The following is a 15154-nucleotide window of genomic DNA, read 5'->3' as shown; positions in this document are numbered from 1 at the left end:
TTCTTTACAAGCTCCGTTTAGACCAGTTTGCTTCTTTTTTTAAAGAACAGGATCCTACCTTTGCTAAAGGGAGTCATTTCTTGATTAGAATTTACTCTTCCCAATCTCAAGTGGCAAGAATATTTAAGTTTTATAAGGCTTTTAACAAAATCTGAAGACCACTTAACCATAAAAACAGAGTTAAAACCAAATACCAGGTACTAGGTAACAGATTTTGTCAACATATACATCCTGCTGAACATCAATTTTATCTTCTAAACTAATCTTTATAATAACATCTAATATATCAGCAATTGGACTATAGCTGGAAAAATTCAGTGTTACTCGTATTTTTTTTTTGCATTGGTATAACTGATAATACAATTTCAGTAATTTTATTTTATTGTGAACAGCAGCAAAAACGAATTTTAAAAATAATAATGCATTCGATCTATGTATAAAATCAATTTTTAGTAAATTATTTTGAATGATTATCTCAAATTTAGATTTTATCAAATAAAGAAATAATGAGTAAAACAGGTACAGCAAAGAGCCAGCATTGTATTGTTTGGTCATTCAGGGATCTGCCTGGTCTCTGTCTTCCTGTATTTCTGTTTTTGAGGGGATATTGTTCTGATTGTGTCTAATGGGTGATCAAACATATGTGAGCACACTTACGGTTTTTTCCTGTTTGTTTTGCTGGTTTGTGTACCTCCTCAGTCAACAGAGAACTACACTGATTCATTAAATCCAGGCCATTTTGCTGAATTTCCGGTTCCTATACTGTATTATCTATCATTTTACTTTACTACTTTTAACATAATTTATACTGAATATATGTTGTAGCTAGCAAGAGTTGAGCTTTATTTTCCTTTTATAAAAATGAGAGACAGACCTTTCTATATTATTAGCAAAAGTTACTGAAATTTCACCTTGAAACTATTTGAGTCTTTCCTACACTTCCACATACGTTGTGTTCAACATACACTGGTCATATACTATGAAAGTATTAGTTCTGATACGTGTTTAGTAATTTAAAATTATATCTTTATATTGCGTGTTGGTAATTCAAATGCTAACTATTTGGAAACAGATGTTATTTCATGTGTTTAGTTTGAATATCTTAAATGTAGACTAATTTTGTTTTAGTTTGAATACCCTGAATATAGACTAACTTTTAGTTTCTTGTCTTTCATTTTTATTTTGTGCACTACTGGTGATTGAAGTCAGAAATTCTCAAGTTATATTTTATTTGCATGATTATTTGTTTATTTATTGAAGGGTCTCTCCAAGACTGTAAGACTTGGCTAGAACAGCCTTGAACTTGAGATCCTGCTGCCTTAGTTTTGTGAGTGCTGTGATTACAGGTTACTGCACCATGGCTGGCTTCATACTAGTGATCTTTTTTAACCTCAGTCAATGACTCTTTTCTACAATGAACATTTTTGTTGTTGCTGCTGTTGAAGTAAAATCTAGAGATACAAAAATTGTATAAAACTTTAAGACTAAATTTTAAAAGGGAGCACACATATTCTATACTATTCTCTTGAAAACCTCCGTATTAACTGTTGACATTAATTACCCTTCACTTAACTATTCACCTACCTTGAAATATCACAAATCTGTTTGTGGAATTTGTATAACAGTACAATACAGTATTTTACATTTGTACCCAATTCCTTTTTATCATTCTATTTGGGTTATTCATCTATGTTGTGTGTTGTATGATGTAGTAGTATAGTGACTTTTTGGACTTTTACATTGCTTCTCATTTTTGCATGTTAGCAATATATTTTGATACAGAAATTTGCATATATTTATCAGGTATATAACTATATATATATAATTCCTTAAAGAAATATATTAGACATACATTTATAAAATCTTCAATACTATTATCAAAAGATTTTATCAATTTGTAATCTCTCCAGAATTATGTCAGAGTTCCAGTTGTTCCATGTCTCTGCCACCGGTGAAATTGCTAAATTGTTTTTTGCTATTACTCTTATGGGTAAAATGAATTAGGTTTGACATCCACGTCAGATTTCTTTGCCCTTGGTTCACAAACTATTTGTAAGCTGCATAGTCACCAAGTAAAATATTAGTATACCAGACTAATCTAGAACTATTGCTAACATACACAATCATAAGAACCAAAGTAGTAAGTTGAATTATTAAATGTATTAAAGTAGTAAGTTGAATGTATTAAAAACAAGGTAGATGATAGATTGCAAGGTAAAATTGGCATAAATGTGGAACAGCATGTTTGCATTTGAAGTTGTCACTAGGAGAGAACAGACCTGCTAGAGACTATAGGACCAGCATCTAGATTCTTGACATACAGAAATATGGTCCAGGTGTTACGATCTTTTTATTTTTCAAGGAAAAAAAAAAAAAAAACCCAGAGTTCTGGTGTTGTTTCGTTAGGATTGACAGGAATTAATTCAGTATTTTTAAATGTTGTTGGTTAATCCTAGCACAATGAAAAGTCATTGTTCACATCAGTCATGCATGCTGCAAATTTCAGTTTTTTTTAAATGATATACACATGCTTTTGGAAGGGGACACATGTTCCTTATTCATTGCTAAATTGTATTACAAAATTAATTCCTATCCACAGTAGATGATCTTCAAAATATACACCAACGTATTTTCCTGAGATAGTTATTTATGTTTTTTTTCCTTCTCTTCTACTGTTCTATTGAAAATTTATTTTTTAAAATCTTTGTTGTTTAACTTGCTTAATATGTTAAAACAATTTAAAAGGAAAATATACAAAAATAACATTGTATAATTATTTAATACTGTTTTCATACATAGGTCTAAGGAAAAATCTTTCTGTAATAGCAGATTTGACAAAAATCAGTATTATCCACAGTGGAAATCTACTTTAACAGATTATTTAAAAAAGGACAAATCTAGAATTAGCATTGAATACTTTAAAATGTAAACATTCTTGGGAGATGACACAATTCACCCAAGTTCTTAACACTGAAAATTATTATCAATTGATTTTATAAAACTAATTTTAATGAATAAAATAATATCAACTACCAGAAAACCATGAGTGGAATAAGAAAAAAAACATACTAACAATAATGTTGTAAGTTTCCGTACTGCTAAAGTTAAAACACAGTTCAATTTTAACGGCCTATTCATAAATTTTGAAGTCATCCAACGTAAAGGAAAATACATATCTGAAATGTTTAACATACTTGTCATTAGAAAAAATTTACTTCTACTTCCTCAAATAGTATCACATAACCTAACTTTATTTTATGTAAAACAATTATGAAAAAATTGTTTTAATATGTTTAACTAAATACTTGTCATTATTACTTTGGTAGAAATCTTTTGAAAGTCCTTTGAAAGTCCTCGACTGTCTTACTTTAATCTGAAATGTCCTAAGAATTTTGTTCAAATGCAATTTCTCTTTTTGAACAATAGGAGTTATCCATGGAATCTGGAATTGATCCTGGCCAGGAATATGGACAAGATTATTACAGTTATGATCATGGGTACATCTTTGAACTTTTTATGAGAATCTCATTACAGTATTTAACAAACATTAGAGAGATGTTAATTTTTATAATAGAATAAAAATAGTTTTATATTTGAAAATGAGTAAAATGTATTTCTTTGTTTTCAATTGTTTTAACCATGTTTCTTTATCATCATTGATTGTAATTCTAGAAACTCTATGATAAATCTAATCAAAATAATTTAATTGGGAATTAGAAGTCAAGCATATTTGCTCAATTCCTAAATTCACCATTTCTGTCATTTGTCTTCTTTCTATGCCTGAATTTTTTCCCAAGAGCTATTAAGAAATAGAAAACATAGTTCAGAATCCAGGGTATTTCAAAAGTTACTTCTATACTTGTAAGTTAACTGCTTTTGAAAAATACAGTGGAGGAATGGAAATATTAAAGACCATGTTTGAAGCTATCAATATAGATTTTATATTCTGAACAGCCCATCATACTTTTTTTTCCCAGTATCAGGGATCAAACCCTATCGTACTTTTAGAAGGGACATATTTCGTCACCTGTTTCTCCAGTTAAACAAGGAATATTATCCCTTTTTATTTTTCCTCATTACAATTTCTTTAAAAACTTATGTTTCGAATAATTCTACCATCTTTCTTGTTATTCCAAGGTAATATTATGTCAAAAACTTTGGTCATCAGGTCATCTTCTTATTGGAGAGTTTTGTAACTAATTCCCTAGGAGCATAGTAAGTGGTGCCTAAATATCTGTTATCCACGTGGTGAAGAAGAGAAGAAAACAGAGCTCATTTGTGGTTGGTATCACACAGATCATATGAAAAAATATTGAAAGTTGTAAGTTTATATTACAGGTATGAGATGCCTCAATATGGAAGTCGCCGTCGACTGTTACCACCAGCTGGACAAGAGGAATATGGTGAGGTGGTTGGTGAAGCTGAGGAGGAATATGAGGAGGAAGAGGTAATTATTATAATTTTATTATGTGAAGCATTATGATAAGGACAATACTTCAGTGCTATTTGATTATAGGTTATAGATTATTTTGATTTTGTGAAATCTTATTAGTTAGTACTTGTTTCCCATAATTCTACACATTCCATTGCCTTTTCTAGGGAGGAAAATTGTTAATAGTTTAATGCATTCACTTTTATGAATTTCTAAGCATCTGATACAATCCAGAGTAAAATTTATTCAACCAAGTATGGTGTCACATGCTTGTAATCCCAGCAGTTGGAGGCTCAGCCTATAGAACTGCTGTGGGTTAGAGGCTAGCCTGAGGTACAGAGTAAACTCAAGAAGACGAACCTGTACTATATATTGGAATCCTCTCTCAAATAACACAAAAGTTAAGGCAAGAAATCCTTCATTTAATAAAATCTTAAATGTTGCTTCATAAGAATAGGATTATAATCAAATATTTTTAAAATTATAAGATATAGTGCTTATATTGTTTCTCATAATCTAGCCTATCTAAAAATCATGGAAAACTAATCTCCATTTTCCAATCATGCAAGAAAAATAATGTATTTTTCACTTACATTTTTGAACACACTATTTTTAATTTAACATGATTATTTTCTTTCAAATTATCATACTTTGACTCTCATATTTATTGGGAAAATTTCTTTTGCTCCCAAAAAGTACACAGACATTCACAAAACAAATTAAGAGCACTGTAACTCTAACCCACTGATAATTCAAGAAAGCAAAGAAATTTCCTGTAAGCTTTCAGATAAACTAACACATTTTCATGTTTTAAAAAATACTATATTTATTTAAAGGAACTACATAAAGCTATTAACAAAAATCAAGGGACAGAAAAGGAAAGCAACGGTGATTAATTACCTCCTGGTATAATTTCAAAAGATATTTTTAATAAGAAAAAGAGCAATAACAAGATTGTAATACTATGAAGTATAGTCAAACTAAAATTCTTGTTTCTTTTAGCTCACTCCCTATATACAGTAGATAACTTTATGATCATTTTCTGATACCAGTTATGTAACTTGCACGGTGCCATCACCCTGCAGGTTCATTCTTGCTTATGTGGTACAAGTTCAAATCATAACTATCCCCAAGCTGACGCTACAATTGCATTTTCACAATTTCAGGAAACGCCAAAGAGAATTAAACCAAAAGTTGAAATTAGAGAGCCTAGTGAGGAGGAGGAAGTAGTTGTAACTATTGAGAAACCACCAGCAGTGGAACCTCCATACACAGCCTGGAAGAAAGCTAGGATATTCCCAATGATCTTTAAGAAAGTTAGAGGATTAGCTGAGAGAAGAGCCATTACTGACCTGGAAGGTGAAGAATGGCAAAGACGCCTTGAAGAAGAAGATAAAGATTATTTGAAATTAACTCTAGATCAAGAGGAAGCCACAGAAAGCACTGTGGAATCAGAGGAAGAATCCTCAAGTGACTATACTGAATACAGTGAAGAAGAATCTGAGTTCAGTGAGTCTGCAACCACAGAGGAGGAATCTGAGTCAGAGACTCCCTCTGAGGAAGAGGAGAGTTCCACCCCTGAATCAGAAGAATCTGAATCCACAGAGTCAGAAGGAGAAAAAGCGAGGAAAAATATTGTGCTAGCAAGAAGGCGGCCTGTTGTCGAGGGGCTCCAGGACATCAAAGGCAAAGGAGAGAAGCCACCTGAAGAGCCAGAAGAAGAGCCTGCAGCAGAAGAAATGGCAGAAGAACACATAGAAGAAGGAGAGGAGAGTGAGCTGGCTGCCACAGAAGAATCCATAGAGGAAGCTCAAGATGTCCTTGAGGAGGGCAGTGCAGAATCACCTTCAGGGGAAAGAAGCATAGAAAGTGAAGAGGAATCTGATGTAGGCAGTAGTAGCAGCAGTAGTGAAAGTCAGACTGGAGGTCCCTGGGGTTTTCAGGTGCCAGACTATGACAGAGGCAAGAATGCAAACCAAAAGAAGTCACCCGGAGTGAACGCTGAAGGTTACAACACAGCATTTTAAAAGAGGGCACAGTAGGTGGGAGCTTTGCGTGATGAGTACTCTTGTGTGCAGTGCCTTCTGTGTGTTCTCTCTTGAAATGACTCTTGAAGGAGAGGATTTTGATGGGATTTAAAAACAACACTGCATAAATGTGAATATGCTTCCCTGGTAAATTGGCATATTGGAATATGTTAGATCAAACTGACTAATCTTTATAATTATAAAAAAGAACATATGTAACCAGCTAGGCACCACTTAGTTTTCCAGCATGTGATATTTTATCTCATCAGTGAAGCTTTTCTATTGGAATGGATGGTGCTACACACACATATGTGCACATACACACATATGTAAAATGTTATATAATATTTTATCTTCACAAAATAAATGTAGCAAACTGCAACCAATTAGATTACTAATCTGCTTGTGCATATGCACAAATTCCACTTGACAAAGATTTGTTTATAATCTGCCACTTTCAAATATTAGATGCTAAATGAAACACTTTTAATAATTAAAAGTTTCAACTATTATTTTCTGATATGAATGTGACTTAAATTGATTTTTAAAAAAATAACAGTTATAACACTCTTTTAAGGTTACAATAACACAATTATTTTGGACTAGGTGTCTGGAAATCAGACAGTATGGCCTACTCAGTGCAAACTATTGATAGTGTACATACTCCACACTACGTGAAGAAAGGCTTATTATTCTTTTTACTTTGCTCTTTGATATTCTTGTCAGTTGGGAAAAGAAGCCAGAACTGATGAAATGTTCATTGTATTCCATTTGCTTACAAATTCAATGTTGAAAATAACTAGCTTTCAGTTTTGTGTACTGCTCAATAAATTATGCAGGCGGGGAAGATATTTCGTTCTAAGTAATCAGAATTCTGAATGAGATGATTCAGAAAAATAAGATACTTCCAGTAAATAACTACATTAAATACACAAAAATATTAGCTAACTGTAGTGAATGAATTTGAAACCATAATGCTGTGGGTTTAAAAATATCTTTAAAATATTTTGAATAGAAGCATTAATATGAACAGAATATACTAATGCTGTTCTTTGCCTCAAACATAATTTTCCTGAGTAGTATAACAACTATAAAACAGAATCAGATTCTTAGTTGAATTTAAGTGATACACTTTTCATGTAAGCGATAATTAGATCTAAAACAAAATAAGGTTTCCTGGAAAGTCTACTTCCTAACTCAGCAAGACTTTATTCATACATATTAAGTTTTGAAGCCAAAAAGAAACAGATATGAATAAAGAGTTGCTCCCACCTGTCACTCAGTTCTTATCTACCTTTGATAGTTTCTAAATATCATTGCTGTGCATTTCAGAGGCTTTGTAACCTTTGTATATTTTATTTCTTTGATAATAATTATTTTTCTTTTTTGGCAGTGGGCAAGAAAAAGAATGATCAAGTTAGTGGTTGAGCCAGAGTATGAAACCAGCTCCACCGGAGAAGACAGCGCTCCTGAGTGCCAGAGACACCGTCTTCCCAACCCGAGTATCCACAGTAACATCAATGGCAATATATACATCGCCCAGAACGGCTCTGTGGTGCGAACCCGCCGCACCTGCTTCACTGATAACTTGAAAGTTACTTCTCCTGTCCGACTGGGGAGGCACTTTAAGAAATTAGACAAGTTGGCAGTGACACATGAGGAGAATGTTCCTTTAAACACGTTATCAAAGGGCCCCTTTTCTACTGAGAAAATGAGAAAACGTCCCACTCTGGTCACTTTTGCACCTTGTCCAGTGGTAACAGAGAGTACAGCAGTGAAGTCAGTGGAAAGCAGGCTGAAAAGCCCAGCTGAACAGGAGTCCACAGTGGAGAGTAAGAACATGAGGGAGACTTTGGAATTCCACAGTGACCACACACAGTCAGACGAGGAAGAGCTCTGGATGGGTCCTTGGAACAACCTCCATATACCAATGACCAAACTGTGACCAATTTTTTAGAAGTTGTTTTGATTTTTACTTCAGTTTTTAATGAACTGTGCTTTTTATTGTCACCGAGAAAACAGTATATGGAATTTATATCATTCACAGTAAAGATAAAACTTTGAACTATATGCTTTAAAATTTTAAAAAAGAGAAATTTGCACTCACACTTGTATCAATTATTTTTTTTTTCCAGAAAATCTTTTTGGACAGACTCAGTTCACTAAACAACATATCATTAAAAAAATTGGCTGTGTTTTTGGTTGACAATTATTTTTCATTGAAATAAATAAGAAATAATTTACTAAGTAATCATTTATATTTTGTGGTTAATTCATTTGTAACTTCATAGCACATTTTTCTGTACTTGTACTTTTACTTTTCATAAACAAATGGGGAAAATATCAGAGAAATTTTAGGTCGCCTTTTTATACAATTGTTGTCTGTATTGTCCTTAGTTTTTAAAGGAAAGATAGCCTTGCAATAGTCAAAGTGGGAATTATCTGTAAATTATTTTGAATCATATGCTGACATTTTCATTATTTACTATAAAATTTTACAGATGTTTACATATACATGTTATACATATGTATGTTAATATACAATATGTATATATGTGTATGTTTATCTTTGAAAAAACACCACTAAAGGTCATATACCTTTTATAAATATAATTTACAATTTCATTGGGTGACCCCATACCTCTGTAAGTATTCTATATATGTCAACTATAAATGATTTAGTTTAGCCACTTGAAATTAAATAATTAGTTGAAGCAACACAGAAATTTCAACTGCAACAGAAGCTTACTAAAAAGTGGCAAAGGGTAAAATAGGCAACGATGCATCTAGAGCCACAGTTTCAGTGTGGAAAACATGATGTCAGGGTTTTACATTAATGCCACTGGACATGAATATTTTATCAATCTAGCATAAAGGAATTTGGCAGGGTCAAAAATTTATATAATAAATGCCATGCCTCTAAAGGCTATAACTCCATAATTTTGAATGAATTATTTAGCTTTTCTCAATTCTTATTGATTTATAGACTACTATGATGCATATATTTATGTGCCTGTAGTCTAGAGCCAGAAAATGATTGCCTATTTTTTTAATCAAAGAACACAGTCTTCATTTTTAATTGAGGAACAAGCACAGTGTTTGACCATTAATGGAAACTTATCCTTTTGAAAACAAACAAGCCTTTTTTTCTGCGTGTGTTATATACCCTCCAGATGTAGGAAGAATGAAACAATATAGTTTAAGAGAATTCAGAATTCTACTGAATATGACTTAGTATGATATAGATATAGCTCATCTAAAACTTTTCACTGTATTGACCAAGTTCAGATTTGAATTAAATTTACTCATGCATGCTTATTATATTGTTGCAGGACTGAATAGTGCATTATTATTTATTACCCTTACATTCTTTACATTTAAAAAAATTATTTTAATACTGTTTCCTTATTTCTGAACTGAATGAAGTGCATTAACATAAACTTGCCAACTTATAGGGATAGTACATTTTTATTTCATATTTCTAAAAGTATTCAAGATAAAATAGAGTTACATCTTACTTATGTATTTAACTGGGAATTAACTCATTCTTAAACCCTTGCTATGAAAAGCATCAGCACTAATAGGAGCTTGTTAGAAATACAGTATCATGTCCACACCCATCAGGGCTACTACACAGGAATCCATATTTTCATAAGCTCTAAGGTGGTTTTTATGATATGAAATTTTGGAAATATAAATGATCTATAGTTTTGAATTCCAGGGCTTACTATTTCAAGCACCAAAGCAATTGTTTTTAGTACAAAATATTTTATATAGTTATTAGAGTAGACATATTTCTCTATTAGCCTAGTTAGATATCAGTGAATATAAAATCATTTTCACCATGTGTCAAAGTCATCTAAGCTAACACCCCATGACATTCTCTCTCCATACAATCATACAGCTTTATCTAAAGTTTTCTTCCTTCAATCGCTGACTGTAAAATTTATGATTTTGTTGTTTTGTGTATCTCAAAATTTTTCTTCAATTTTTCACTTACAATGTCTTAGTTTGAAAACTTATATTGTTAAGTTTGTTTTGCTTGTTGTTAGTAAAAATTAAGCGTAAAATAGAGGTAAGGTATGTGGATTCGGACAAAAATTCTGCGTGATTCTTAGAAACATGCTTTGGTCACTATATGGACCTGAGCACCACCTGGAAACCTGATGTTGGCAAAAGAATCATGTTCTGAAATAGGAAATGGTATTGCGTTTTCTAGTACATTTTTACAAAGGAAACATACAAACATGATAAGCCACAAAGTGTGCATATTTCAGCACGTGCAGTTTGACTATTTCAGTAAAAATGACCATCAAACAAAAATGTCATTTTGTGGAGGTAGTATAAAGATAAGCATTATTTATACAGAGCAGCCAAATGAAATATTTGGTTAAAATATTTTGACAAAAGGATAAATAGCAGCAGTAAGAACAGATTAACTGAATATAATGATTTAGATAGGACTTAGATTATTCTACAAATTTCTGACTCAGGATTAAAATTGTAGGTCATGGGTAAAATATTCAAATATGTCTAATTTAAAGACTGTTTCATACAAATGAATTTTATAAAGAAATTTGTGATTTTTTTTTTCTTAGTAGGGCATAAGAACTTTTGCTGTTCTTAATCTGCCCTAGCTTTCAATAAAACAGGAGTAATAGTAGATCACAGCTAAAATGAGAATAAAGTGATGTAAGAGTAACATTTTTAAAGACTGATTTCAGGATGTTTTGTGGCTTTAAGGAAAAGATGAGGAATAAAGGGAAAATATGGTCAAAATGATACAATTGTGATTCAGTAACCATCAAGTCACAGATACCAATCTGTGTCTCTATATTTGACTCATTTATTTAATTAAAGAGTCCAAGAATTTTCATGAAGTTACAGTTCAAGGCATCTTGTTAAAAACACGTGGAAAGTTTGCTTTAAATTTTATATGTGATATCTTATTCTTTTTACTAGAACACATTGTTAACAACAATGTTAAGCACATGTTATTTCCCCCTAAATTGTTCTTCCAAATGATAATGGTAGCTATTATGAAAATATCAGTATCAATATTTACATGTCACGGAGCCAGGAATAATTGAATATTGGTTTTGAAGTAAGGCATTTTGTTTCATTTCGTGAGTCTTGCTTTCCTTGTTTCTCTTTGTTCACCATCTGCACTTTATAATGAATGGGAGTGAGACTTATACACCACTTCAGTTAACTAGTAAAGCAGGCAGAAAGTGCTAACAATCTATTCTCAGGACGGATGGCTATTGGTGCCTGCAGATAATACAGCAATGAGGCTGACAGGTTGGTTAAAATAATATTGAGGACCTCAAACTTTTATCTATAGATTTTCCCTTTTCTCAAATGATACATGAAATTCACTGTTGCATTTCTTGCTCTTGTATTGCGTTAGTTAACTTTTGTCTCTATGATAAAATCTTTACTTTTAGATGGGATTATTTTTTTTGAAACCTTAGACTTTAATTTATGGTAAGTTAAGTACCTGTGTGGGAGACATTTGTTGTCTATAAAATATTGTCTATAATTTGAAAGATCATTAACATATCCAGTGGTTTCCCAGTTGCTTTATCCCAGCACCTGTTCTCCCCTAACAAACACTGTGTTGCTGTAAGAAGAATCTGAATTAGCAAGTTTAGATTCAAATACATTGTTAAACATTATACAATGTTTCAAAAATAAATTTCCGTTTGAAAAAGCGATTTCTCATTGTTCCGTCAAATTGTGATAAAAATCGGTGACTACTTTCCCATTTTTATGTTAATATTTCAGTTTAATAATAAAAATAAAATGCTTTTCTGCAGACTTTTATCTAAAAATGTGGAGAAACAAAGAAACATTTAAAAACTCTTATGAACTCTGGTTTTTTAAAATTTGTCTTCATTGTGCCAAGTTCTAAAAAGAAAGTGTTCCTTAACACAATACGTATATATTCATAAAGACATTTTTATAAACACTGAGATTTTCACATGTTTAGCTAACTTGGTTCATAGAAATAAGGAACATCAGCATATGTATGTCAAAGAACATAGCTAACATGAAATTACATTATATATTTCTAACATGGTTGAATTTGATGGTTTAACAACCTATGGCTTATACAGAAATACTTTTCTACATATTTTATTTATCATCTATTCTTCTATCATACATCCATTTATTTATCATCGATCTCTCTGAAGTACAATCTTATTTCCATCAACACATGCAGTGACCTAATTTTCTAAAGTTACTAATGTGATAATTTCAACTGTATTTTTATCTCAAACAATCAAGTTTAATGGGAACAAATTTTTCAGACAACCATCTTAAACAAAAAAAGTCTTTCCCTTTTATCTTGTAATATATCTATTTTAAAGCAGAATTTTATTTATTCAGGCATTTCTGGTTTTTAAAACACTTGTTAGCATAAACAACACTTGTTTTAAAATATTATGCTAAATAGATAAATCAATCCAGCTCTGTCAGTGTATGGCTTTGGGCACATTATTTTACAATTTATTCCATGGAAAAAAGGCAGCATTAGTGTCCCCCTAAAATAAGACATAAATTGAATATTTAAGTTGAGCCTATTTTGCCATCTTTATAATCATTTTTGTAGAAAATAAATAATTATGAAGTTGCCTTTGTTCTTCACATATTTGTCCAGATTCTAATATTCTAGTGACTGTGTAAATTCTATTGACATTTCCACATTGCAGGTAGGTTAAAAATTAATTTTCTGTGATATTATTAAACATATAGGTTTTTGAACATAAATAAAATTATAGTATTTTGTTGTTTTGTGGAATTTATTTTTTAAAGAGTAAAAACTATTCAATTGTTTTCTTAAAGTTTTTTTTATTAGTATATGTTTGCAGTACATAGTGATTGCATTATTGTAGCGATTTAGTACACGTACATAATACATCTTAATTTTTTACCCTCTTCCTCCCTCTTCCCCACAATGGAACTTCTGCATAATTTAATAAAAAAGGACTCCTAACGAGTGTCACATAAAGTCTTGTCAATAAGGAGAATTGTTCAATAGTACTTTATCAATGAATTAAGGGGAATATTTAGAAGCATGCCCTAAAGTATTTACAGGTTCCATTTCAGTATTCTGACTACATCTTTATAATAATTATTGAATTATCAATAGAGATAATTATACCAAAAACTATACTTTTACCAAGATCTAGGCTATGTTTACCTGTTCTAATATCACCAGCATGATTTATGCTATAAATCCACTGACAAAAGGTATTTTCAAAGTGTCAAAATCTGTGACTTTTGTCTATGTTCTCTTTAGATTTTATTTCTTGTCAGATGTTTTTACTTCATCATTTCCTATATAGGGTTCTTCCAAAAATATTAGAGTAAAATGAAGATAAAAAGGGCAATTTTGTGTTGCTTAAACATACATGAATGGTATGCACCAACATTTAACTGTTTTAATTACTCTGATTAGACATACATACAGTTAAATGAATATAAAGTAAGGTTAGTATCAAAATATTATTTTCATTGATGTTCACATATCATATTTCATTATATTTTATCATTATTATATATTGCATCTTTTTTCCAGGGCACATATAATTATTAACTATTAAGAAAAGCTTTTTTGAGTAAGGGGATTATAAATTTATTAAGATGGAGCAATATATTCCAGATTAATTTAAAATTGATTAAAATTAATCTTGAAGGCTTCCTTAGGCTAATATCTATGATTAAGATAACTCAGTAATAATTTTAGGCTACAAATAAACATCAAAAGAGCATCTTGCGATGCATATCAGGTTTAGCTATTGGGACGCAGCTTGGGTCAAAGAATCATTGGTCTTGACATTGTGGCTGAAATAATTTGAGTACTGTGATCTCAATATATAATTATTCAATCATTTTCCCATGTTTTTATCTAAAAAGGAGTTTGGAGGATAAATGAGGCCTCTAGCAATTTCTTTATATTAGAGTGGTCACATTTCAAACTCCCTTACTGTTTCTTCATCTACAAGAAGTAGTGTGAATATAAGTGACCTAGAATTTTTATTAGCAGAAGCTAAAATAGTAGACATGTAAGATTTATAAGTGCAACCATGCTTTAAAAACAGTAAAAAATCTGTTCCCAATTGTTTTTAACCCTATCTCAGTGTCAAAAGGTCTTAAAGTGATCTAGAAAAATACATAGACTACAAAAGGAGAAATAAATTTGAAAGAATGAGATAAAAGGAAGATAGAGCAGAGTGAATATGTGGTGAGATTAGCAACCACACTTAAGTGCCTCTCATCCTGTACGCTAGTTATTTAAGTCACAGATTCTGCTCCGATCTTTATCTTGACAGTTCAAAAATGAAATATGACTTGTTACAAGATTCATCATGTTTATAAAGTTAAAAATCAATTACTTAAAAAAGATAATTTTACCTGTTTTCAAGATCTGAAGAAAAATTTTTGTAAGGAACTTTATTAAAAAGTATACTGCATGATACAGTTTTAGTTGTCATACAAATTTTTTTCATTCCATTTTGATTTCTTCTTGCATACCTTGCAAACATCAGCCTTTCTTCCAAAAGATGTTTAAGTGTTATCAATGTCTTCTACAATAAGTTCTGGATGAGTAGATTATCAGAATGTTTTCTAGTTTCACTGCATTCTTTTTTGCCCACAGATCTATATTAATCCCACTTTAATTAAATCA

General features: G+C 31.3%; 1 protein-coding gene across 1 annotated transcript in view; it reads left to right on the top strand.

Moving 5' to 3' along the window:
* Positions 1–6826, top strand: part of Pcdh15 (protocadherin related 15) — a 1472709-nt gene extending 1465883 nt beyond the window's left edge. The window contains exons 35-36 of the mRNA XM_063239515.1: positions 4339–4447; positions 5599–6826. Coding sequence (XP_063095585.1) covers positions 4339–4447; positions 5599–6459 — 970 coding nt within the window. The 3' untranslated portion in view covers positions 6460–6826. The remainder of the gene's footprint in view (positions 1–4338; positions 4448–5598) is intronic.
* The last annotated feature ends 8328 nt before the right edge of the window (positions 6827–15154 follow it).

Source organism: Cavia porcellus, unplaced genomic scaffold (assembly GCF_034190915.1).
Source record: "Cavia porcellus strain 051 isolate PalLab524CR breed Dunkin Hartley unplaced genomic scaffold, mCavPor4.1 scaffold_28, whole genome shotgun sequence".
Lineage (NCBI taxonomy): Eukaryota > Metazoa > Chordata > Mammalia > Rodentia > Caviidae > Cavia > Cavia porcellus.
This window is presented reverse-complemented; position numbering and strand designations above follow the sequence as displayed.